This window comes from Ascaphus truei, chromosome 2 (genome assembly GCF_040206685.1).
Source record: "Ascaphus truei isolate aAscTru1 chromosome 2, aAscTru1.hap1, whole genome shotgun sequence".
NCBI classification, from domain to species: domain Eukaryota; kingdom Metazoa; phylum Chordata; class Amphibia; order Anura; family Ascaphidae; genus Ascaphus; species Ascaphus truei.
The window spans coordinates 232657862-232684929 of record NC_134484.1 but is presented as its reverse complement, the minus strand read 5'-3'; the positions used below and the strand labels follow the sequence as shown (position 1 = coordinate 232684929).

General features: G+C 40.8%; 1 protein-coding gene across 1 annotated transcript in view; it reads left to right on the top strand.

Moving 5' to 3' along the window:
- MOCOS (molybdenum cofactor sulfurase) overlaps positions 1 to 27068 on the top strand; it is a 510054-nt gene that overhangs the window by 461791 nt on the left and 21195 nt on the right. Inside the window, exons 9-11 of the mRNA XM_075585954.1 lie at positions 18186 to 18348; positions 21571 to 21652; positions 25886 to 26007. Coding sequence (XP_075442069.1) covers positions 18186 to 18348; positions 21571 to 21652; positions 25886 to 26007 — 367 coding nt within the window. The remainder of the gene's footprint in view (positions 1 to 18185; positions 18349 to 21570; positions 21653 to 25885; positions 26008 to 27068) is intronic.

Here is a 27068-nt window from a genome sequence, read left to right as displayed (position 1 = left end):
ATTTTCAAAAGTGGCCTTGTTAAATGTACAGAAAAACATTAATTGTTAAGATATCTTATGGCATTGGTAGGCACCCCCAGCCTATTCTCTTGAATGAGCTGTAAGGTGTCACGTGTCTTGTGGCAACGCACTGCTTCATCAATATGGAGCTAGGTATCTCGATGATAATTGAGATTAATAATAAAGCAGCACCCTGAATGGTATGACCTCAGAAAAATATTGGGTTTTTCTAATGCTAAAACGAATGCTTTAAATAAAAAAAAACTATGGGTTTATTATATTGAATTATACTTTTCTTAAACAAAGAAGCTACAATGAATATTCTGCCAAACATACTGTACTGTATATGGACGCAAATCTTGCTACCCAAGTCTTAGTGAAGATAGTGCTGTAACATGGTAATTACTATCATTATAAGCTTGTTCTAATAATGTAATATTTTTATATAAACACAAAATAACAATAACAAAGCTGAAGCAGCACAATGGCTAAAAGAAATAGAAATCTTTAAAGCAGAACTTTTAAGAAAAGTTGCACACATCAAGTGAAGCCTGTCATTGAAGAACAGAGAGCTACACTCGCTTTTAAGTTTTACAAACAACCTTTGTTCTTCCTTTCCTTCCAATTTTCCAAAAGTAATTTTTTTTAACTTTCTTGCTTTGACACCTTTTGTGTGTTTTATATTATGTTCAGCACTGCTTGTTAGTTGCCATTTTTCTCATATATGTATCAAGTGCGCAAAAACTATAGGGTTAATTAGCTTGTATATGTGCAGCCTCAATGCTGATTTTAACACACAAAACTATTTTCAATGAAAAATAATGCATTCGGCGCAACAAGAAACTGCTGTAAACTTGTTTCAGATATCAATTATTATATATCAAATACACAATCTGAAAATTGTATTATTCTAAAAATAACACATTTTTTTTCGCTATTCTGCTGAATGGTAATGTACCCTCTGCATTATTTATGGGACTATCACCTTGCCTTATGGATTATTTGAATTGGAGTGCTTGCTTTATATATATATATATCTAAAGCAAGAAATATATACTGTGTGTATATTGTGACAGAAACCAGGGGTTGGTAATAAACTCCATATACAGGGCTCCCAGGATACTGAACAGTTTCTGTCCTGTCTAAGCTGAACAGGGCAGCCTCGTGGTACAGGCACTCCATTCCACAGTTTGTCTGCTGCCTGTTTTCTGTCACCTGTCATGCTGATTAGAGTTCAGGTATATAAGACCTGTTTCCTGTTTCCTCTGGGCCCCGCCCAAGAGCCTGGAAGGCTGCTGAACTGCAGAGGGGTGAGAAAGCCTCTTTCCCAAATCGCTTCATTCATTCTGTTAGTTTGTCTAAAGACTGCAAAGGTACTTATTTTGTTGGTGGAAGTGGACAAGCCACTTCCAACTCTGAGTCAGGGACATCTAAGTTTAAGTTATCGCTCAGACGAGCAGCTTTTTGTTTGGCTTTGTTTTCTGTTTAAACTGTGGCAGTCTCAGTGCCTGGGACTGAATAAACCAGGCATAGCCTGTTTAAAGGAACAGTACGTGACGTCTCATCATTTAACCTACCCTAAAAGACCGTGTTCTAACAGTCCCGGACAGACGGCGGAGCCCCGGAGTAAGCCGTTTGTCACAATATATATGTATATATATATATATATATATATATATATATATATATATATATATATAAAGCAAGAAATATATACTGTGTGTATATATATGTATATATATATATATATATATATATATATACACAGTATATACATATATATATATATATATATATATATTACAGTATATATACAGGCATACCCCGCATTAACGTACGCAATGGGACCGGAGCATGTATGTAAAGCGAAAATGTACTTAAAGTGAAGCACTACCTTTTTTCCACTTATCGATGCATGTACTGTACTGCAATCGTCATATACGTGCAGAACTGATGTAAATAACGCATGTGTAACAGGCTTTATAGTCTCCCCGCTTGCGCACAGCTTCGGTACAGGTAGGGAGCCGGTATTGCTATTCAGGACGTGCTGACTGACGCATGCGTGAGCTGCCGTTTGCCTGTTGAGCGATATGTACTTACTCGCGAATGTACTTAAAGTGAATGTCCTTAAACCGGGGTATGCCTGTATGTATACAGCAATATATATATATATATATATATATATATATATATATATATATATATATATTACTAAATGCATTGTTCTATAGTCTGCACTTATTTGTCACATGGAAGGAAAGGGGTGAATCCGGAGCGACAACAAACAGCCCAATGACGTCAGGTCCCGAGTTTGAACACCGTAGCTTTATTGAAAAACACACAGATGGAACAGCAGGCTGCAGCACAGCCTCTTCCTCTACGCGTTTCATGCTCTACTGGCGCTTCGTCTAGGATGAAGACGAAGCACCAGTAGAGCGTGAAACGCGTAGAGGAGGAGGCTGTGCTGCAGCCTGCTGTTCCATCTGTGTGTTTTCAATACCACTCAAGTGACCGGCCTTGAGCGCTTGAATTTAAAAAATTTCTAAGACTTACGCTTCCGCACGCTTCCGGAAGTGTGCTCGAGCCCCTGCTAAAGCCGCTCTCATTGCGGAAGCAGGGGCTCACTGCCAAGCAGCAGCGCGCCTCAGCACGGGTCAGCGCATAAGCGCTGACCATGCCCGAGGCCTTAGTTTAAAGTATGTTATCCTTTGCTTTCAAGAGCTGCCTGACACTAAATTACAATATTAAAAATAAATGTATTGAATGAAGACTAAAAATATGTAGGCATTTAGTGGGACTCTATCAGTCTCTGTACGGCTTATTTTATATAGTCTGAAGCTACCGATTGCACCCTGATTGACCAAAAAACTTGAATCTGAGGTTTTCCGCATCCAGCATCTTTGGACTATTTATTATAAGCCCCTAAGTCTACTTGCACGAGAGAACACTCTTGGTACTGTAGATGCAGGAAAAAAAGGAAAATGTGCATGAGCTTTAACTGGGGTTACTTTACAAAATGTCTGAGTGATAATGTTATCTAATGTTCTGTAGTGTACATACAGTATGCTTTATGAAAAAAGATATTTATCTATTTTTCAAATGTTTTACCGGGAAGTAATACAATGAGAGTTGCCTCTCATTTTCAAGTATGTCCTGGGCATAGAGTTACGATGACAAATACATAGTTACAAATAAACGGTTACATTAAGTGAACAGGGTTAGGCTACGCTTATAGTGCCGGCGACGCTATGGTCGCTGGAAAATCAAATAGAGATGACTTCCAGCGATCGCGACCAATCCGTCGCTCCGTCGCTTCACACTTACTATAAGCGCACGCGATGGCGGCAATGCATTTATTTTGCCGCAACGTCGCGTCGCAGTCGCCGGCACTATAAGCACAGCCTTATACATTATGTAAAAAGACATTGCATGAACAGTTTAACATATTTTATCTTTTGTGTGAAGCTTTATTTTTGTCATAGTGCACATACTCTGCAGTACATAATCTGTGCTGCCTTTGAAACTGTTGATCATTCTCTCCTCCCCCACTTTCTCCAATGTATTGGTCTTGTAACACCAGTCTCTCTTGAGTCAACTCCTATTTCTCTAACCATTCCCATCATACCTACTCCCACTTTCTGTTGGGCTTACACAGGGCTCTGTACTATGACATCTGCTTTTCCCCTATACAATATCTCTTCTCTTTGTGATTTACTCCACTAATTTGGTTTCCGTTATTATCTATATACTGATAATACCCAAATTAATCTGTCTTTAGATATCTGTAAAGAAGGAAAAATGAGGCATTGTCTCCTGAGCTGTGGCTTTTTGCTTTTTCAGCAAACAGTGCATGCCGTGACTTCACTGCGGGGGGTACTGTGCATGCTTTCAGATCATACACCCACAGCGATAATCCTCTAGCACTGGGGCAGCCACAGTCAGCCAGCTTGCACTAGTGACGGATAGAGTATCTGGCTACATCTGTATTAGAATTGGGTCTTAAGTGGTCTATTGTGGGAACAGCAGTGTTTTATACATATATGTATGTATACTAGGATCGGGCGCTTTTCTTCTTTGTTTTTTTTATATATACTGTATGTGTATATATACTGTATGTGTATATATATATATGTATGTATGTATATACACACATACAGTATATACAGTATATATATATATTAAAAAAAAAAGAATTTGTTTGTGCAAAATATCTCAGGCGTTGAGAAGAAAAACAAATATATGAGCTGTAGCAAAACAATATTGATGCATATGCAAAACATCCCTAGTGTAAGAAATATGCACTCCAAAGGGAGATAAAAACTAAAATGTGTAAATCCATGTCAATATCCCGGGGCTATTGATTGCACAATGGGAAAAGCACTCAGAGAGGGGTACACAGGATGCCACCAAGTACAGCATAACACAGAAATTCCCAGCATTGCAAAAATGGACTCTAGAAGGGAGATAGATGCTATATCTACAATCCCATAACAATGGCACTGCTTATAGCAGCCCAAGACCCAGACCTTGATAAAGCACTCAGAGAGACGTTCATAGAAAGCAACAAAGTTTGAAATCCTCGTTAAGGCCCCGTGGGGCCATGGTGTTTAATTTGAATATCATCCTTGTTTCCAGTTGAAGCAGTAGCTTGCCTCTATCACCACCCCGAGGGTGAGCATGCGCATGGAGAATTGGCATACATCGCAAGGTGGCAAGACTTTGTTTAAAATGTTTAAAATGTCTTGCAACTGGTTGTAGTTTCAGGTCATCCGTGTTGCTAGTATCCAGTAAAGCTTTCCTGATGGTCGAACGGTGTAGGCAAATAAGTTCTTTGAGCATCCGGGTTGTTTTTCCTATATAATAAAGGCTGCACGGACACCGAATAAAATATACTACAAAACGACTCTTACAGTTCATGTAGTCATTTATTTTTATGTCTTTTCCCCTATGTGGATGTGCAAATTTCTTCTTAAGCATATGCTTACAGTTCGTTCAGACATGGCATTGATAAACTCCTGGTGGTCTGGTTAGCCAACTGGTGGGATTGCTGTACTTTGTCATCGGGTCAGACTGCGTCAACGAGTCACTGATGTTCCGTCTTCTTCTATAACAAAATAAAGGTGGATTCATGAAGGACTTGCCTATTTTATCATTAGCAAGTATATACCAGTGCTTGAGTATGCTTGTCTTGATTGTCCCTGAGGCAGTGTTGTAGGTGGTGTTGATATTAAAGCATGAAAACAAAAAGCTGTATGGTGCTCAACATAGATCACAAAGGCTACATAGGCTCATAATGGCATAAATGCTGTAAACTGTATCCTTGAAGTATCCCACCAAATGATGTGACCAACCATGAAATGATAAATACACCAGACCCACTATAAACCGATAAACCGGATAGAGTTCCACGGATAGTGAGAACTCACACTTGCTAGTGTCCAGCCTAAATACATCGATGTGGATAACTGGGGTGTATAAATGAGTAGATTAAATCACTGTTGGTTGATCTCAGGTGAGATATACCTCCACAGGTGTGTGCTTCCGGTACTCCGCAGGGTCCAATAGAGTTGATGAAGGAGAGATGGAGCACTACTGTAAAAAAACAACTACTGGAGGGTGGGTCCCAAAATAAAAGCCGTTTTAATGGATCAGAGCATGGATACAAAAAACGAGCCCTAAGGCCCCCACCAACGCGTTTCGAGCTTCCGCTCTTTCTAAAGGTGTATACTGATCTATCCAAACCCCTTACCTGATATACGTTCATTTTCCCGCCATATACAAGAACATGCTATTATTATTATTATTATTATTAATTATTACTTGTTTGGGGACAGTATTTTTGTTTCTCATCAATAAGCGTATTGCATCTTGCTTCCTTTCAAAATTAGGGCTGAAAATCACATCACCCTCCCTGCACCTCACATCACCCTCCCTGCACCTCACATCACCCTCCCCCCTGCACTTGAGCCTCTCCTCTCCCCCCTGCACCTCACCCTCTCCCCCCTGCACCTAACATCACCCTCTCCCCCCCTGCACCTCCCACCACCCTTTCCCACCTGCACCACACATCACCCTCTCCCCCTTGCACCTCACATCACCATGTCCCCCCCCCCTTGCACCTCACATCACCCTGTCACCCCCTGCACCTCACATCAACCTCCCCCCTGCACCTCAAATTACCATCTCCCCCACACTGCACCTCACTTCACCCTCTCCCCCCATGCACTCCCATCACCCTGTTCCCCCACCCGGAAAATCACAACACCTTGTTCCCCCCCTGCACCACACATCACCCTCTCCCCCTGCACCTCACATCACCCTCTCCCTCGGCACCTCACATCACCCTCTCCCCTCTGCACATCACATTACCCTCTCACCCCTTGCACATCACATTACCCTCTCCACCACTCTGCACCTCATGTCACCCTCTCCTCCCTTCACCTCACATCATCCTCTCCCTCTGCACCTCATATCACCCTCTCCCTCCCTGCCCCTCATATCACCCTCTCCCCTCTACATTGTATAGGGGGAAGCTGGGGCCCGGCAAATGTTGAAAGGCTGCTAAGGTAATGAAGCTGCTTACATTTTATTTTTATTCATAGTGTGCATGAGCAGGGGGTCTCCTGAGTTGAACAGCATCGGGGACCCCCTGCTTCCGAGATACAGGCCCCAGTATGGGGTGCCGGTATTCCTGCAATGTTAAAGGCCTCCTGTCACGTGATGCAAAGGTTTTTAACATAGCGGGGATCCCGGCACCCCATAACGGGGCCTGTATCTCGGGAAGTACGGGGTCCCCGATGCTGAAATCAATGCAGTTCAGCTAATGAAACACCCTGATCACGCACACTATGAATAAAAATAAAATGTAAGCAGCTTCATTACCTTAGCGGCTAGCCGCTAAGGCAATAAAGGGGCAATAAACATAGCGGGTTTATTGGGGGCAGAGGGGTTGAGTGAAGGGGGTACTTGGCCCTTCACTCACCCTCTCTGCCCTCAATAAACATTACAATATCTACTACCCATCAATTCACAACCCACCCCTTGTGGTCCTCGGGTTGTCCCGTGGGTGTCTGGGGGCCTCCAGATGGTCCCTGCAGGTGTCCGGGGGCCCCACATGGGTCCTATGTGGTTTCCTCGGGTGTCTAGGGGTCCCTCTGGCCTGCAGTATCAATCCTGTGCATAACAAAATGCAATGCATTCAAATAAATACACCCCCTCTCCCCCTCCCCAATATATACAGTACAGTAATGGGTTAAATTACTATTATCCAAATATGGATAATAGTGCATTTGCCCATTTAAAATAAAACATAAATCAGTAGCATAAAGTAAATTAAACTGCTACTTACCCCTGCCAGGATGAAGGCTGTCATCATCCTCATCACCTTGTCCTCCGTGGGCATCAACAGCAACAGCACAATTAAAAAATACAATTTAATAGCCCCTAACCCCTTAATCACCTTAGTGGTTAGTTACCAGTATAGTAATTAAGGTGTTAACCCACACTCCCCTGCTTCCCACCCACCTTACTTGGGGACACCACCCCCACGACCCTTTGATTGGCACAGTATTAAAGCATGCCCATATAATATGGGCATGCTTTAACACTATAGGAATAAATGGGAAAGCTAAAAAAAAAAACAGGCCAAAAATAAAACACAGTATTACATAGAAAAAAAAACACATTACAAATGCCAAAAAAACTATTGATTGGCACGGTGGCACATGAGCTACCACCATGCCAGGCAATATACAACCTGCAAAAACATAACATAATAATAAAACGTGCATCAAATAAAAACCATGTTGCATTGCCATAACACAAAAAAAGCCAATAAACCAATTAATTGGCACAGTACCACACCAATGCCCTGTGGGCATGATCTGTCACAATGCCAGTCAATGGTCAACCTGAAAAAAAATACATGCATCAAATAAAAAAGACATTACTGTACATTGCCATAAAAATAAAAAAAAAACAATAAACCAATGTATGAAGAGTGCAAAGCTTGAAAAGTGAGGAGGAGAATTGAGTGCGAGATGCAGGATTTAATAGGAAGCCAGGAGAGGGATTTCAGCAGGGGAGACGCTGAAAGATTTAGGAAAGAGTAGAGTGATTCTGGCAGCAGCGTTTAGGATTGATTATAGGGGAGACAGATGAGAGACAGGAAGGCCGGACAGCAGGATTAACAGTAATTGAGACGGGAGAGAATGAGGGCCTGAGTCAGAGTTTTAGCAGTCGAGCAACAGAGGAAAGGTCGTAACTTTGTAATATTGTGGAGGAAAAAGCAACAGGTTTAGATTCGTTTTGAATGTGAGAAGAGAATGTGTGGAGAGGAGTCGATTGTGACCCCTAGGCAGCGTGCTTGGGCTACTGGGTGAATGATTGTAGTTCCAACAGTAATGTGGAAGAAGGTAGTAGGGCAAGTTTTGGGAGGAAGTATGAGGAGCACTGTTTTTGCCATGTTAAGTTTATGTCGGCGGAGGGCCATCCAGGATGATATCGAAGAGAAACATTCATAAACTTTGGTCTGTACAGCAGGTGTAAGTTTAGAAGTTGAAAAGTTATTTTGTATTTGTAATTGAAAAGTACATTTATATACACGGACAATATGCTAACTCAATAGATCAACGACATCTGACTCCAAAAGCGAGATGGAAGTGATGTCCAAAGGCCGTGTCACACAGTCGTTCTGCTTGGTGAAAAAACACTGGAACGCAACATCATGAACGTGAAGACATATTGTATTGTATTGTATGTCTTTATTTATATAGCGCCATTAATGTACATAGCGCTTCACAGTAGTAATACATGTGGTAATCAAATAAATGACAGATAGTATAAATAACAGGTCATGGGTATAAGTGCTACAGGCATAAAAGTAACATTAAGGAAGAAGTGTCCCTGCTCCTAGGAGCTTACAGTCTAATTGGTAGGTAGGGGACCGTACAGAGACAGTAGGAGGGAATTCTGGTAAGTGTGTCTGCAGGGGGGCAAGCTTTATGTAACATGTGTCCACTATTATCCACAGTGCTATTCATACGCTTGTTTAAGCAAGTGTGTCTTAAGGTGGGTCTTAATGGTGGATAGAGAGGGTTCTAGTCGGGTACTGATGGGAAGGGCATTCCAGAGGTGTGGGGCAGTCAGTGAAAAAGGTTTAAGGCGGGAGAGGGCTTTAGATACAAAGGGGGTAGAAAGAAGACATCCTTGAGAAGAACGCAAGAGTCTGGATGGTGCATAACGAGATATTAGGGCTGAGATGTAAGGAGGGGCAGAAGAGTGTAAAGCTTTAAAAGTGAGGAGGAGAAGAATGGAGTGTGAGATGCGGGATTTGATTGGAAGCCAGGAGAGGGATTTCATGAGGGGAGAAGCTGAGACAGTAGGTGATCTACCAACATCAGGGACCTTTTGGTACACAGCCACCTAGAACCCGTGGACAAAGGTTCATGACTGAGCAAAAGGACACTGAGCAACTACTAATGCCAGGGTTGCCATGCCTGTCAATTTGCCCAGGTCACCAAAACCTTCACCAACTGGAATGACTCCATGTAAGGATCCGTCATTCGCCCCCTCCCCGGCGCACTCCCTACCTGCTTAGACCTGCGACCAGCCCTCCTAACTCTTCTGCCTACTGCAGCGCATCTCGCGGACCGGCAAATGCCAACATTCCATCTAGGGGCGCGCGCGGACCGCACTCGGCACTTAATGCCGTTCCCGCTGGTCCCGCCTCCAGCTTCGCTCATGCAGTGACGTCATCGCCGCGCAGCCCGCAATGCGCGGCACGCGCGCAGAAGCTTCCTCGCTCCTCATTCTAAAGAGATACACCTGTGCTGACTCCCTCAGCCAACCACAGCCAGGCATATTCTTGAGTATGCTTCCAGCTCATTGGACTGTTCTGCCTTATAGGCTCAGCCTGCCCTCTGGCACATTGGCTGAGCATAACCTTGTTTATGTGTGCTGTGTTTACTGCAGTTCTGCCTCCTGTCTGAGCCTTGCCTGTCTTCTCCTGTGTTGCCTGACCTTGCTTGTTTTTGGATTCTGCACTTCTCCGCTCCTGACCATGGCTTACCCACGATGATCCACACCTCTCCAATCCTGATCTTGGCAAAAGTACCTGTAACGATCTGTACCTCTCCAATACAGACCTCGGCAAGTATCACTGACCATCCTGACCTCTCCTACCCCGACCCAGGTACCTTGTCCTATCTACACTCCAGACGCGCCCTCGCGGCTGTGGGTTGACGATTATCAAATCCCCACCTCGGCCTTGCGGTCACGCCTTGTTTGTGGTGAGCGCATCGTTACACTCCAAAAGCTACACCATGAAAAATGTTGTTAACTGTAGAACCACTGGGGTCATCTATCAATTGGTGTGCAGCTGTGGCAGAAAATATGTCAGTAAGACCAGTTGCCCATACAGGTCCTTGAGCTCATAGGGACCATCAGAAACAACTCTGATACACCCCTGGCTAAACATATCAACGGTATACACGGATGTGAAATGACCATTCTCCGCCTTCAAGGGGATTGACATATTACCAGAATGCATACGCCGAGGTAATTGGGACAAGGAACTCCTTAAAAAGAAGGCGATGGATTTACACCTTATCCAAACTTTATTCGCAAGGTTTAAACGAAGGCTTTGTTTGCACTATTCATTGGCTAAATACTGTACCTTCAGCAGTTAAGTTCCTACTACAGTATTTGATACATTCCAATGGCAGTGTCATAAACCCACTTAATCTCTGGGTTGACACTGTACCCTTGTACCAGTGATATCAATATACAGTACCAGCAATTCCATTCTCCCAAACCCCTCCCCCTCTTTCTCTCCCTCTCCTTTACCCCTCATCTAAGCTCACTTTAGCCTTTCATTCACCACAATCGGACTGTTGCTTAGACCTAGCCTTCCATCCCCTTCTGACAAATATGCAAATAATGCTTTATTTCTCCTCACACGATCGCGGGGACTGCAGCACTTACCGAAGCGTCACAGAAACCAAAGTAACAACCAGCTATATAAACATGTAGCTCCCATAGAGGTGGGGCCACCTTGAGAAAGCGTCTGTGTGACGCGAAACATATGTCGGTGGGCGTCACCGTGTGACTTCACTTCCTATTCCTATTCTCACGGAGGAGGGAGTGCAGGCGTGACTGCAACTCAGTAACTACCCGTGAATTGACTGCTACCATTGCCGCATTTTACAGCATATCCATTACGGCAACATAGTATCTCTACATGGGCTAAGTACCTGTAACTTTAGCTATCCCCTCATTATCAAGTATCTTCCTGCATTATTCCGTGAAGAAACAGTAAGGGATTTAAGCAGCTGTCACTACACAAAGCAGCTATTTATACACCTACTGACCTTTGGTTGATATCTATTTGCTCTCATCTATATAAATGAAGTGATGCTCATCAATACACCAAGCTGCGCAGTATTATGCAGTATTTTTTACTAATGATCACAGCCTTGGTGTTGGTTCATATACACACCATAGGCTGCCATTTCTGCTTAACTCCTCCTCGTGTGATAACTGATTTACTGTGGTTCAGCATTAATCTCCACAAGTGGTATTCATGAATACACCAAGCTGAACACATACACAGTTTAATTGAACAGCCATGGTGTTTACAGTATATATATATATATATATATACACCCGGTAATTGCATAACTATGTCAGCTGCCTTTCCATTTGGTTATTTTGCTCTGGGAGTTAATAGCAACTTCAGTGAGGGGTGCTCCTCAACACACCGAGCTGACTATCCCAACTATTAACTACTCAAGCTCTTGTGTCTATATACACACCCGTGCAGCTACCAAGAGACTGCAACCTATAATCTAGATTGCTAGCTATATTATCATATTAATCTTCTCTAAACCACGTTGCTTGTTCCGCAATTTTATTAAAACTCTTGGATAGGGGGACAAACGGGCACCTCCAAGGTGCGCCTGTGTTCACTTCTATATATAAAGAACACAAACAAAGAGTAGCACTAATTGTGTTTGAATATGTGTGTGCGATAAACAGTGAAAGGTGAAAGTAGAAAAAGTGAATCAAACAAGTAGAAAAATCAAAAACCCCACAGTGATAGATTGTGATGATAAATGGCAAACCAATCGCAAAAATAATGATGAAGATGAAATGTCCAATTTCCGGAAACAGTCCATATAGAGTAGGCGAGCTTCTTAAGTGATCTAGCCTCATCACAGATAACCTATAGAACAAAAAAAGAAAAGAAGCGCCAGCTCCATAGCATAATACTGTTGGTAAAAAGTATATTTATTATGTAGCCATGTTAAAAATGGTGTACATATCTTTCTCATGCTGGCAGTAATCCTGGTAAGTATGCAGGGTTGCCAGTAACGAACCTGGTGAAGTGTCACATGAAACAAAGGAAGTGACAACATGCTTTGTGTCCACTGTTATTTACACAGAGGTGGGTCTGTTTCTGGAGTCTATATAAGACACAGCACTGCCTAAAGTTAGGTGTTAAAAAGGAGAGTTCAAGGTGAAGAGTCTGCAGCAGTTTAAGTCTGTCTGTCAGAGTGCAAACTAATTACACACTGTGTCCAGGGGCCTGGCACTGCTGGTGGATCTCCCTTAGGGGAGAGGTGGAAACAACTCTATTAAAAGAGGAGGAACCTTCTGAATGGAGTACCTCATGGAAATGCTGGTCTAAGTGACGACCGCTATGAGGGGCAGTCTGCCTATGGAGATGACATTAAAGATGCCCTCGTTCAAAAGATCCCTCCTGTGTGAGTGTGGAGTTATTCCCCAGGAGGATGCACCAAGAAGTAGTTCCCATCAGATACTTCCCCCTGCTGCCGCAGAGATCCTGATGTGGTTGAGGCACTGTACCAGATGTGAGTAGGACTCAGAGCACACTAACGCAGACGCCTGTCATGGTGATATTCCCCAATACCAACCCAGCAAGAGACTCAGGAGTGTGTTGCCAGCATGTGCACCACATATCACACATCCATGTAATTGGGGGATTTTCTTACATATGGGTCAGGATCAGAAAGGCCCAGGGAAAACACTGTTAGAATTACAACATGGAGTAGTCACCAGAACCTATACTCATATAGTGGGTAAAAACATAATCTGTGTGCACACGCTGCTTATAGGAAAACAGATCAATTGCTGTTGGTATTTAAACCAAAGGAAACAGGTTTGCCAAAGTTATAGGGAGTACTCATCTGCTTTGTCGTAGATTCCAACCGGCAAGCTTGTCCTGTCCGATTTTAGGATGTCTTTTCATGGGGTATGCTCCTCCGTTATGCCACAATCGGCTGTGACCAGCTTCTTAGCCACAGTTCAAGCTGCAACACAGCCGGCAAAGCAAGCAAAGCAGAATAGAGAACCCGCGTATGTGCTAGGCTTCCTGGATCCGTGTTCCAAACCCTGCCTCCAAACAGCACATCACTGCGTGCGGCAAGACGTCCAACACGTTTCGTCACGTTTGTGATTTTCTCAAGGTTTTTTTTTTTCATTTCTATATATGCCTAATTCTGGCATGATCGGGGTATAATAGGGACTATACCATTTACTTACCTGGTAACGTTCTAGATTGAGCAAACCATCTGTGTGCCTGTACAGCCTCTGGTTCACCTTGAGCTGCCTACACGATCTCTTCCAGGGGCATGAGCCTTGTCCTTGCAGGATATATATATATTCACTGGAGAGTAGTTGGCACTCACATGTTTGCAGTAAAAGGTAGGTGCATGTCCCTTAGCAGTAGTTAACAGGCAGGGGTGTTCCTCACAGCAGTGGTGCAGCCGCAGCAACGCAGTAGGAATGAGACAGCACTCAGAGGTAATTTTCAAAAAGATTGTATTAGAGCAGGTGACACAAATGCCAACGTTTCGGTCCTCACAGGGGGACCTTTCTCAAGGCAGTGCACTTATAGTGCAGTGCAGATATACTAGTATATCCTATACCAGAGTGAGAGTATCAGTTTAATAATCGTTTTATTACATATCTCTATCAGTGATTCATTGTCCATGTGCTGTTTGTTATTTTGTTTTGTCCACCTATATTGTATCCTACATAAACCATTAAAGGTTACGTTTTAAACCTACTCATATTTACATTTTGGCGAGTGCTATACCATAGGGGGCCTTTTTACTTGCTTTTGCAAGTTGTTTTATTCCCATGAGTGCATATGTTCCTGTTCCATATAAAGCAGTAAGTAACCATTGGAAACACACCGTATGTTTCTGCCCTCTCTTACTTTTAGAATGTAAGATACATGGAGCAGGGGCTCATTACCTACTGGACTAGTGTTAGTTCTTGTTGCAATTGTATTGTTATCTGTCCATCCCAATGTACATTTCTGTAGGATATGTTGGTGTGTTGTCTTATTAATAAATTATAATAATGGTAATAGTAATAATAATACTGTAATAGTCTAATAGCTAGTAAACTAAACTGATGTATTGTTGGTACTGATCGCTATTCAGCAATTGAGCTGTATCTTGGTTAACATGTTATTATTGAGAAGCGTTTGATTTACATTACAAAGAAATGTTATCATTAAAAATACATTTACAGCAGAAATATGACATTTAAATACTGTTGCACTGTTTGAAATGTCTCTTTGAAGATTTTTAATTGCTTTTTTTGCCAAGTTAATGATATGTGCACCTTAGCTGTGACTTTGCTAAATAATGCATGATGAAATAGGTGTGTGAGCTGCACACTGACCTACTGTAGCATCATATGGTACCCAGCACAGCACTGTGGAATGATTTAATGAATGTCAATAACAGTGGAGCTTTCTGTATGAAAGATACTGACTTAGGTCACACTCTTCCAGTAAATTGGAAATTGAGGGCAATACCAGAGCATTGCAAATCACCCATATATAAAAAGATACATTTTTAAATAACAGATCATTTTGTATAGTAAACACAAATGTAATGGTAAGCAAAATGACCATAGCCACAAATATTTTTTTTTCTTAATTTGGTGTAGCCCTTCTGTGTCAAATTTGTGTTCTTCAATTTTACAAAAAGCAAAATACTGTACTACTGTTGCTAGTCCTATTTAGTAGATTACCCATATATTGTATACCTCCAAAAGAGTCACTTTTACTCCATGTGGGGAGATACAGATGTGATAGATGTTAAAACTCCCATTAACGCAATATGATACATTATTACTGCAAGGTTTTCCACAAGCGCCATTGAAATAGTAATGCATGCATTATCTCGTCTTGAACCTACACAATATCTCCCACATTATTTCCTCTGTTATTCTGGGGTAACAGATGTAATAACATCTGCTACACCTGTTCCTATGAACATAGTTGAGATGCTAGGGAATATGCTAATTTGAATAATTGTAATATATTTTGTATAATAAAATCATAAATGGTATCTACTAGAGATGTGCAAATGTCTCCCAAAGGTTTTCAAACAGAGTGAAACAAACAGTTTTTTAGGTAAAAAAAAAACCCCAGCAAGGTTCACGCAAATAATTAGACAAGAATTGTAACATTTTGCCATTTTTTTTTACCAATTTCAAACAAAAAAGGCAACATTTTAACATTTTCATCAAATTTCTAAAAAGAATTGTAAAAAAAAAAAAAATTAACAAAAAATGATAGGAATTTTTTTTTAAACCCAAACAAAACGGGTCAAGTTTGCACATTGTGCCCTAGTACAGTACCTACCCTGTTATTCAAATATTTATTCTGAAAATTATACTACAATATGGAAAGTACAATAAAGCACTATGTGACTTGGCATCTCACACTGCTGAAAAGTAGAGAACAACTTAACTGCAACATCTACTTCTAACAACATGCAGAATTAACTCATCATTCCCAAATGATTGGAGGTCTACAATCCATTGGGAACCACCTCTAATTATACAAATGCTAATTATCGATGTCACCAAACAACAGAAAGACTGGGAAGTCATCTCATGTTCTTATCTACTGCATCTCTGAGAATTATAATGACTTATGATTCTTTGGGGAATGACAGAATTAATTACTATATGAATATAAATATAAAATTAAATGAAGGTGAGATTGGAATTCTATAATATGTAGAACAGCAAACTCACTGCGAAGAAAAATGCTAAACTTAGAAATATGATAAACATTTATTGAGGATACAAAACAAATGAAATTTGTTTTTTTTTCAAGCACCGAAAAAAATTGTTTAGTGCATACAGGGATCTATATCTATCTATCTATCTATCTATCTATCTATCTATCTATCTATCTATCTATCTATCTATCTATCTATCTATCTATCTATCTATCTATCTATCTATCGATAATCACATGAGAGAAGAAAATGGGTATCTGTTTTCTGCACTCTGAACCACAGATATAAGAGTAATTACTAAAGTTAAAACATAGCATATTTTAACTTGACTAATTACTATTACTGTATACTATGTTGTTCAGAATGCAGTAAACAGAGCCCCTTTTTCTTCTCTCATGTGATAAATTAGAGTTCACCAAGTCCCTATAAGACATACATGCTGTATAGTGCTTTTTCTGGAGAGAAAGTCCTATTTAATAATAGATTGGCTTATACTGTACATTACAAACCACTCCACTCAACACAACATGTACAGATATAGCTGTGAACGCATCTTTTTCCCCTGGTTTGTTGTCTTTCATTTTTAAAGATGCATCATTCAGGATGCTCAATATTTTTAAAGAAAAAAGGATTTAGTTTAGAAAAACTCTATCCGAATATATTTCTGATTTTTTTTTAATTTTTATTTTTAAATACTTTGAACACTGAGAATGTTGGTACAGAACGAAACTCCATTTAACAACAAAATCAATGCCAATGCCAGATTTTGAGATTATCACAGCCTGTACAAATTGCAAAAGGCACTACCAATAAAGAAAGAGAGGTGAACTCCAATAATAATAGAAGTATATGTTATTAGGCTAAGGTAAAAAAACGGAAGCAAAGGGACCACCTACGCATTTTGCACTCACAAGAGATTTATCAAGAGAATATCACATGCCGACAAGATAAAACAATCACATTCCCAGATATTTAAAGTCATAAGATTAGCTCATTATCAGAAATACATTATTCTTTGTTACAAAACTACTGATTTATTTAATAAAATGTAGGTTATGATGAATGAGGTGAAACTCATGGAGTATTTAATGGCTCTCTTGAACCAAAAGATCGAACAGTTTAACAGGGTCTGGGACCTCTGGCCTTATGGCTGAGCCGCTTGTGGATGACCGGGGATGGTTCATTTAGGCCTTGCTTCCGGGCTCCTGGGTCTGATCCGGGTCCAGTGCCACCTTGTCCCGGCCTCGTGGGGTCTCCGACGGGGTGGGGGGTGGCCGCCCTCTCTCCCCCTCCCTGTCCCCATGCCCTACCCCAACCCCCCTCCTCCTCTCCCACCCGTCCCACTCCTCTCCCCCGTCTTTCTCTTTTTCCCCTACCCTTCTTTCTCTCTCTATCCTTTGTTTCTTCCCAGAGAAGTTCGACGGAATATTAGTACATCAATACAACCTCTAACGGGCAGGGGCCAAGCTTTAGCCTGACGGCAAACCCATGTGAGGTTTCGCAGGGAGAACGCCAGTCACTATTCGCTTCCATAAGCCGTAAGGTTTTCATTTTTATGATTTTCTGGTAAACCTTTCCTGAGACTCATATGCACCTTTCCCCCAAAATGCCCCTGATATTGCGATGTACTCCTTTGGTTAAAAACCCAATAAAAATTTTGAAACAAAAAAAAAAATGAAGATCAGCATTTCACGGCGAGTATTTATGTATTCCAGGCTGCGAAGAAGATAAATAAATAGTATCTGAGAAATTAGCTCAATTCCTGATTATTATACCATTTGTATTTTTAATTCTAAGAAAATAATTAACAGCATATAATATTACATTTTCATACCAAATAAATATTTCAGAATATTAAAAAAAAAAAAAAAATGTAGGTTATGTTATATGAACTCAATTAAAGTAGTAATGTTATACTTTTCATAGGCTGTAGCAATAAAGCTCACGGCGTTTCATTTGGACATGTATTGTCTGTCAGTATGAAGGCTTTCCAGTTTTATATTTCAGAGGATTTTACTGTGGCATTACCATGAATATTTGTATTTCTGTGTCTTGTGCTGAGATTGATTAAATAAATGATTCATCTGCTCCTTGTTTCTGTTTTCTTTTTATTAGGTTTCCGAATGGCCTGTAGCAGAGCAAGGTCTGCTATTTGATCGGAACTGGATGATAGTGAATGAGAATGGGGTTTGTCTTAGTCAGAAACAGGAACCAAAGTTGTGCCTTATCCATCCATCTATTGACCTGAAACAAGACATCATGATCCTTGAGGGAAAAGGTCAGTGAGCAACAAGCATGATGTTGTGGGCTGCATTTGGCACATAGTATTTTTCATTATTTATTCATTATTTTCTGTCACGTTTATTAAATTAAAAGTGGAGAAATGTAAAGCCATCGTGGAAATCTTGTATACTGCAAACTATTTGGTGGTCCTCTTATTTTCCATTTTTCCATAAAGAGAGGAGGTATGTACATTCCTGTTTTTACAATGAATAATCTCCCCTTTTTGACGTTGGATTATAATATACACTAAAAAATATTTAAATACATATTTAACTCACTTCAACATTTGTAACATTACTAATTTTTTGCTGTTTGTTGTGATCCTTTTGCATACAAAAAATACAAATACATTAATAAAGAAATGTTAAATCAGATAAGGGGCATTTTTAGTAGAAAATAATTGTTTAGTAGGGTGCTGTAAAAGGCTTAACATGGCTTAATAGTTACAGTTCTCAGTGTATTGTATTGTATGTCTTTATTTATATTGCGCCAAAAGTGTACTCCGCGCTTCACAAACAATACAGTACAGGGAATTATAATTATACAATAAGTGCAGCAAAATCAGACACTAGGAAAGGAAATCCCTGCCCTGAAGAACTTACAATCTAAGAAGTTTAATGGGAAACTTACAGAGACAGTAGGTGAGGGAGTAAGTGCTGTAGAGGGCAATGCATGGTCACAATGGTTGGTAGGAGTGACTGAGTGTGGGACATTAGCCATGAGGGCAGGCTATTGGGATACTTGATTTGTGGGGTGAGATTTAATGCTGGTCAGTATTAAATGGAAAGGTTAACACCATTTACAGGTCAAGAGATGGCAGGGACGCATGAGTGAGATCAGGTGTGTATGTCTGACTTCAGGCTATGGGGAGATCCCCAGCAGAGGGAAGGAGTAGATAGAGGGTGTGAATAGAGGATTTGTGTGGGTGTTTTTTATTGAGGGGTATATAAGTTGTTGGGAGAGGGGTGTATAAATAATGTGCAGTGGGGATGTTGGAGATAACAGAGAAATTCACAAAGGAGTGAGGAAAAAGTAAACAGAAAAAGCAGTGGGGAGGGCATCAGTGTGTAGATGTGTATGTTTATTTCAGTGTGATTGAGGGAACACTTCACATTGTAAAGCAGTAACTCTCAACTAACAAAAGACAACTACAGTATAACAACATTCGTTGATTTATTTGCCCAAGTAAATTGAGAGAAAAAAGTAAACATATTTTGTAGAGCGGGCATTTTATATTACTTTTTTTGTTTTCAAGGTTTGAAGCTTTTTTCATATTATTATTTGGTGCCACCTTCTGGAATGAAACATATTCTGTTTCCAGAAGGCTAAAGGCAAAGGAGGTTATTTTTTAACCCCTAACATTGCTTGATTACTCTGGGAGTTAATTTGTTACGTTACAGTATGTACACATTCTGAAATGGAATTTAACAGATTAGCCAGGTTTATAAATCACTAAAAAGTAGCATCAGGTACTGCGTAACAAAATTGTTCTTTATTCTTTTTAGTCTGTAGCAAAATTGTTATAGAGATATATCAAAATAGGAATAGAGAGAGGATACCAGGTGCTCCAGAGAAGACAAGAAGCAAACTGTCACTTAATAGCAATTGTCGAGAGATTTCCAGGCCTTCTAAATTGAATTCATATTGTAATCCACAAATAAATTATTAGAGTATGTAGCCCTCTTACCCCCACCCTAAGTGAGATTAGGTGGATAGGTGTATCTGACTACTGATCAGTGTGGTGCTGTACCTGTTTTGTAACCAGGAGGGCTGAGCTCCCGCCACGGGGAACCTGGGGCAATACGATACTAGGGATAACCACTTACAATAGGTGCAGCGCCTCCACCTGCGATGGCTCCCACCAGAGGGGGAGTGGTTCCTCGCAGGACATTCAATAACCACATACAACGGAATTGATAATGACTAATACCTTTACTACTATGCATAGCATGAATACTAGCGGACGCTAACTTGCGCTACAGCAGTAGCCCACACTCTATGCGTCGCGGCGGACGCTACCACCTTAGGCGCCTCGGCGGACGCTAACACATAGGCGTCACGGCGGACGCTAACCTTATGCGTCACGGCGGACGCTAACCTTATGCGTCACGGCGGACGCTACCTTCCAAAGAGTGATCCCTTACTGTGTCCAGTAACCCCAACCAATGTCTCGCACTCCCAAGTCATATACCAATGTGTGTGTGTGACTGCGCAGCCACTATGTCTGGTGATAGGCCTTGTTGGTGCACGTGAGTTGTGGGTTACCTTCCCGGGCTCCAGCCACGGGGGCCGCTATACCACTGGGGTCGGATCCGCCGGGATATCCTCCTACGCGTGGGGTGAATTCCAGCGTGGATAATATCACCGCAGCTCCGCACCATCTCTACTTTGGCTAGGGTCTGTCTGCTGCCAGCAGGCCGCAGCCACTACTAGCTTGGTCTCCGTGGAGATAGTCCAGCTCCCTCTTAGCAACCGATCACTGTCCGTGGTACACTACTAGCCAATAGATAATGGGGCAGGTTCCCTAACCTAGGGCCTGTCCCTACAATAATCAGCTAGGATGACTCATGGCTATCTGGGGCCTAGGGGATTGCTGGCCTAGTGCAGAGAGTCACTGACCCCTGCACCCTACCTCCTTCCCCCTAGCTGCTCCAGTCACCAACTGCCGTGTGCAAAACCCCGCGAAATGTATCTATATCCTTCCTGGGGAGATCTGCAGCCCTATTGGCTCCCTGGAGTCATGTGGCTCTGCCCCTGTGCACCCTGGAGGCTGTCCGTCCTGCCTTGCGCATGCGCGAGCTGTTTGGGGCCTCTCGCGTTAGCTGGCATCCTGCGCATGCGCAATAGCACTCTACATGGCGGTGCCCTGCTTCCCGAGCCGCCGGGACCGGAGCAACGCGATCGCGGCCTTAACGACGGCCCGATCGCGTCCCCGGCAACCGCCCGCTCGCGTCCCTAGCAACCGGCCGCAACAGTATGTAACGCGCGGCTCGCGCACCAGTACCCCTCTCTCCCTTGTCCTCGGCGGCCCTGCGCAGCGGAAAGGGGGGGGCGGCATAACAAGGGGAACCTGGCTACAAGTACATAACAAGAGCAACGTTTCCACCTCCAAGAGCCTTCATTAGGTTTCCGTTTACATGCTCAGAGCTGATAGTGACAATTCTGCATGTTGTAACTGAACATATTAGGTCATTCATGTCTTATTCCGTGTCTTCAGGAATGGCTGCCATAGAAATACCTCTAAATGATGACAGCAGAAATTCAACGCGCATATGTCAAAACAAGGTTTGTGGAGATAGGTAAGTGATACAGTATATAGATTAAATATGCATGGAATAATAGAGGGAGTCATCCATGTGGGAATTATGTTATGGTGGTAACAATACTGGCTAGGGATGTAGGAGAACCCAGTTTGCATTACCGAGAGGGAGATTTTATAGTCATGATGGGTAGACTCCAGCAGTAGATGTCTAATTCCAGGCCCTGCTTCCATGTCACATTCAATCCTCCATGGCGTTAGTGTAGCAGTACATCAGTGCTCATAACTCTTCCCTCATCCAATGCTTTTCTGGCCCAACTAATTTTTTTCTGGGGTACATTATAGATATAATTGAAGAGGTAAAAGTTAGTACGAATCAACATTGGACATGAAAAAAAGTGAACGGCTGCCTGGAAGAAGCAAACAAGCTCATAGTTCAGAGAGGGGAAGAGGGGAATCAACACAGTGTTAATTACAACTGACTTCTTGTGACCTCAAATGCAATCCACATACATATTCTATTAATGATATTGCACACAGCACAGAAGAAAACAACACACATTCAGTACTCTTGGTTCTATGTAAGTTTGGCTTCACCCTGGTAGGGTTGGCCGACATAAAAAACTCCCCACGATAACGATATTAAGAAATGTATCATTATAACAATATATATCGCAATAACTATCTGTTAGGTAGAAGAAAAAAATACATTCTAATAAAATATTACAATAATTAATTTGAATTAATATTAATGTTCTTGTATTCTCTCAGTAGAAGAAGTATCTTAAAATTTCCTTATACCCAAAGCACGTACATTTTCAGGGTGCGACTCACAAACATAATAAAAATTTATACACACACATTAATATATATATATATGTATATATATATATATATATATATATATATGTATATATATATATATATATATATATATATATATATATATATATATATATATATATACATATATATATATTTTACAAAATGGTATAAAATATTTACATACTGTATATATACATACATATATATATATTTATTTAAAAGTTGTGAGACCAATGAATTACTAACAGATTTATGCTGTTTTGTTGGAAAATGCACTGATATAGTGGAGAAATTACTGTTTTATTATTTATGTTTTATTATTGGGGGGGGGGGTGGGCAGGGGGGAAGCCAAGTATATTTATTTCTATTCAAAGTCCCATAAAAACTGCACTGCATGTAGAAGCGTATAACTCTACTAAACAAGGTAGCAATGTTCGCTGGACCCAATTATCCAAAGCAAGAAAGGAACATAATAATTTTTAAAATAGATTATTTTCTCTGCAAAATCAGTGTAGGATTCTCATTAAAAATGTGTATAATATGTGCATTTGGATATCACCACACTTCATATGGTGTATATATTAATACTGCTATTATATATCAACATATTAAAGTATAGGGTTAGAGAGATAGATAGAAAGGATAGACAGAGTGCAGGTTTCACCTTATACAAATCTTGAAATAATATTGTCCTGTCACTAATAGGTTAATTAATGAATGGCCTAACTAGACACACACAAACAGTGGATCGCTGGGTACTTCCAAGTAGTTAAACATAAAGGATTCTCTGCATCAAAGAAGAAAACATCATTTTGTTTCTATAGTGATACCTGATGCAAGTTTTTTCCCCATAAAATGTAACCAGTTTTGCCCTAATACACAGACCTTAAAGAACGTTGTGCAATGTCTCAAGCACAATGACGGCCCATTATTACGCTGTCACCAATGCTTGGTTATTTCAATTGCCTATCAATACATATAGGAGTTGGAAACCGCTGGGAGAGGGAGGAGTCGGGCCCAGGGGATACCGGTACGAGGAGTCAAATCCCTGGGGGGAACAGGGGGGGGGGGAGACAGGACACAACTCAGGAGCCAGGAGAAAGTGCGGGTGACAGGCTCAGCAGGAGTCAGATCACTACTGGAGATAGCTGTAAGGGGACCTGGAGGTTGCTAGAGGGAGGACAGGGGTTCCCTGGAGGAGCTAAGGGGACGTTATTACTAGATGGGGGGAGTGTGTCTGGGGGGACACTACAGGGGATCTCAAATCCCACATCTCACACTCAATGCTCCTCCTCACTTTTAAAGCATTATACTCTTCTGCCCCTCCTTACACCTCAGCCCTAATTTCATTTAATGCACCATCCCGACTCTTGCGTTCTTCTCAAGGATGTCTTCTCTCTACCCCTTTTGTATCTAAAGCCCTCTCCTGCCTTAAACCTTTCTCACTTTCTGCCCCACACCTCTGGAATGCCCTTCCCCTCAATACCCGACTAGCACCCTCTCTATCCACCTTTAAGACCCACCTTAAGACACACTTGCTTAAAGAAGCATATGAGTAGCACTGTGGATATTCTGAACACATGATACATAAAGCTTGGCCCCCTGCAGACGCACTTACTAGAATTCCTTCCTACTGTCTCTATACGTTCCCCTACCTACCAATTAGATTGTAAGCTCCTCGGAGCAGGGACTCCTCTTCCTTAATGTTACTTTTATGTCTCAAGCACTTATTCCCATGACCTGTTATTTATATTATCTTATTTATTTGATTACCCCATGTATTACTACTGTGAAGCGCTATGTACATTAATGGCGCTATATAAATAAAGACATAAAATACAATACTGGGTGGGGAAGACAGTCAGACAGACTAGCACTCAGGTGAATTAGAAAGGGCAGTCGGAAGGAAGGAACACAGTGTACTTGGAAAGGATTTGTAGGCAATTGTTTCCATTTCCACGTACAGGCAATATCACCACTCCTATACATCCTTTCAGTCTGTGATCCGCATTGCAAATGGCTCCCCCTTGCTTCCTTGACACCAGACAGATACATGGAGGATCTACAACATGTGTCTGCAGGACTGTAGAGGCTGGGGAGCAGGAAGGAAGGAGACACGAGTAGTCAGTGTACTGGGCATAGTGCAAATGTAACACCGATTTTACATATCGTCATACCGTCAGTTTGTGATATCGTGGTATTGCTAAGATACAAGTTTATTGCCCAATCCTAGACTCTGGTATGGGTCAAGGGGCCCCCATTTGTTTATAACTATACATTGAACCCCTTCAAATGATTAAGACCACCACCAGCTATCGATAAAAGACCACCATTTGCTGCACACAATATCATGCATTAGAACCTGTTCCAAACATGACAACCCCACTCTGCCATATTAATCAGTTGGCCAACCACCTGTATCTCCCTAACTGTATATATACACAAGTATTAGGATTTTGGGGAAAAATTAGAAAAATAAAGCTGCACATCCCAAAAGAATTGACAGGGAAGTCTTGGCATATAGTGATATCATAAAGGCACAAATCACTGACAAAGCAACATTTCAGCGTAAACCTGACACTTTATAAACATATAATCCTGTCAAACTATCAAACGACAAAGTTCCTCCCTGGGCCCATACAGTATAAGCATCTCAAAAGAACATAACCATGTTGTTGTGACATACTGTATCCTTGCAATCTTGAAGAAATCTTATATATTAAATATACACAGAAACTGGGGACAAAAAACAAGGAATCTGCCGATCACTGTACTTACTCCACCCTCTGGTGGTCACACAAGGCCACTGACTTGGTTATATTTGGAAGAACTTTAATATAGGATGGCACTTTGAAGTATTGCAGTAAACATTGCCATGTTTAACTCAGTCTAGTGCATTAAGCGTAAAATAAAGGCCACTAAATGTGGGTTCTTACAGTCTTCAGTTTGCTTCTTTTTTTTATATAGCGAGCTTTAAACATGTACAGTGTATCTATTTGTTGAATTTGTCTATTCCATTAGTTCAGTTCTGTATCCCGAAAAATACATGATTACTTAATATTTTAAAACTATATATATATAAAGGTGTGTATATATATATATATATATATATATATTATACATCGTAAAGAAATATGTATACTGTATGTAATTTGGAGGGCTACTGGGTTTGTAACCTTATGTATACAACAAGAGACACAAAGGCCCAATGCTACAGCCAACTTGACAAATCATTTATCATTTAGTACATTAATATGTTTATTATCTTAGCCAAAGTATTAAAGTAAATCACCCCTATTTATTCAGAAAGAATATAAATAATATACATAGTAATGTACTAAATGATTTGGCAAGTTGTATGTAACATTAGGACCTTTTTATCTCTTGAATTCCATGAATTTCACCATACATACTGTAGTTACTGTAACTGTTTATTCATCTTTTATAGAGTGCATACATATGATTGTGGGGAGAAGATTGCAGATTGGCTGTATCATTTTCTTAATCGCAAGTGTCGCCTGATCAGACAGTCATCAAGTTTCAACCGATATACAGACGCAAAGAGAAAAGGTATATCAGTACTATGTCATTACCACATGGGTAGACCTGATCCAGGTGTATTATGTGAAAATCTGTATCAGCTAAAGCAGATTGCATCATTTAAATGTTAAAGCTGTCATTGTATGAAAATAGGCTCATTGTGGGTTAGTGTCCAGGAAAAATCAGGACGCCTCAAAAATAAGAGAGAAAGAAAACAATAGTGAAGCAAGTTCACAACAAGGCTCATGCAAAGGCAAATGTGAGATAAGCACTTACGTGTTCATGAAGAATGCAAACATCTATTCACTAAAAGGCAATAGCTATTATTGATAACCAATGTCCAGTCTCCTCAATTTCTGATAACAATAACTCTTTAATGAAAAAGTCTCCTATTCCTAGTATAAATTGAAAAAGAAAATAGAAATTGAAAGGAATATTTTTTTTTACCAGTGTTTATCTACTCCACGCTTGTGTATTGGCAGTTTTTCTACATTAGAATTTATTGCTAAGGAATTTACTTTTGATTACTGCCTCATTGTACAACTTTGAGGTATGTTTTGACATGGTGATAACATGACCACCAAATATAGAATGGGATTTAGGTAACCCACAATTTATACTAGGAATAAATTGGAACTTTTCAGTGAGACCTTTTCATTGAAGAGTTATTGTTATCGAAAATTGAGGAGGTTGTATATTGGTTATCAATAATAGATATTGTTTTTTAGTGAATAGATGTTTGCATTGTTTAAAATGCACAATCCCAAGTTGCTGACCAGAAAACAATTTTTTGCAAAGAATCTAGTGGTCTAATTAGCTTTCTTAAACAAATTAATGTATTAATTACAAATTATTTTGGGGGAAATGAATTACAAGTACAGCTCAACCCCGTTATAACGCGATCCGTTACAACGCGAATCCGCTTATAACGCGATGCAAGCGTGGCTCCCAATTTTCATATATATGAATACTTTACAACACGATTATTGGTATCTTAAATACTTTATTATACAATGCATACAATTGTACTTTATTTCTAACGCGATCCGCTTATAGCGCGATGTGATTCTTTGGACCCCAAGGACAGCGTT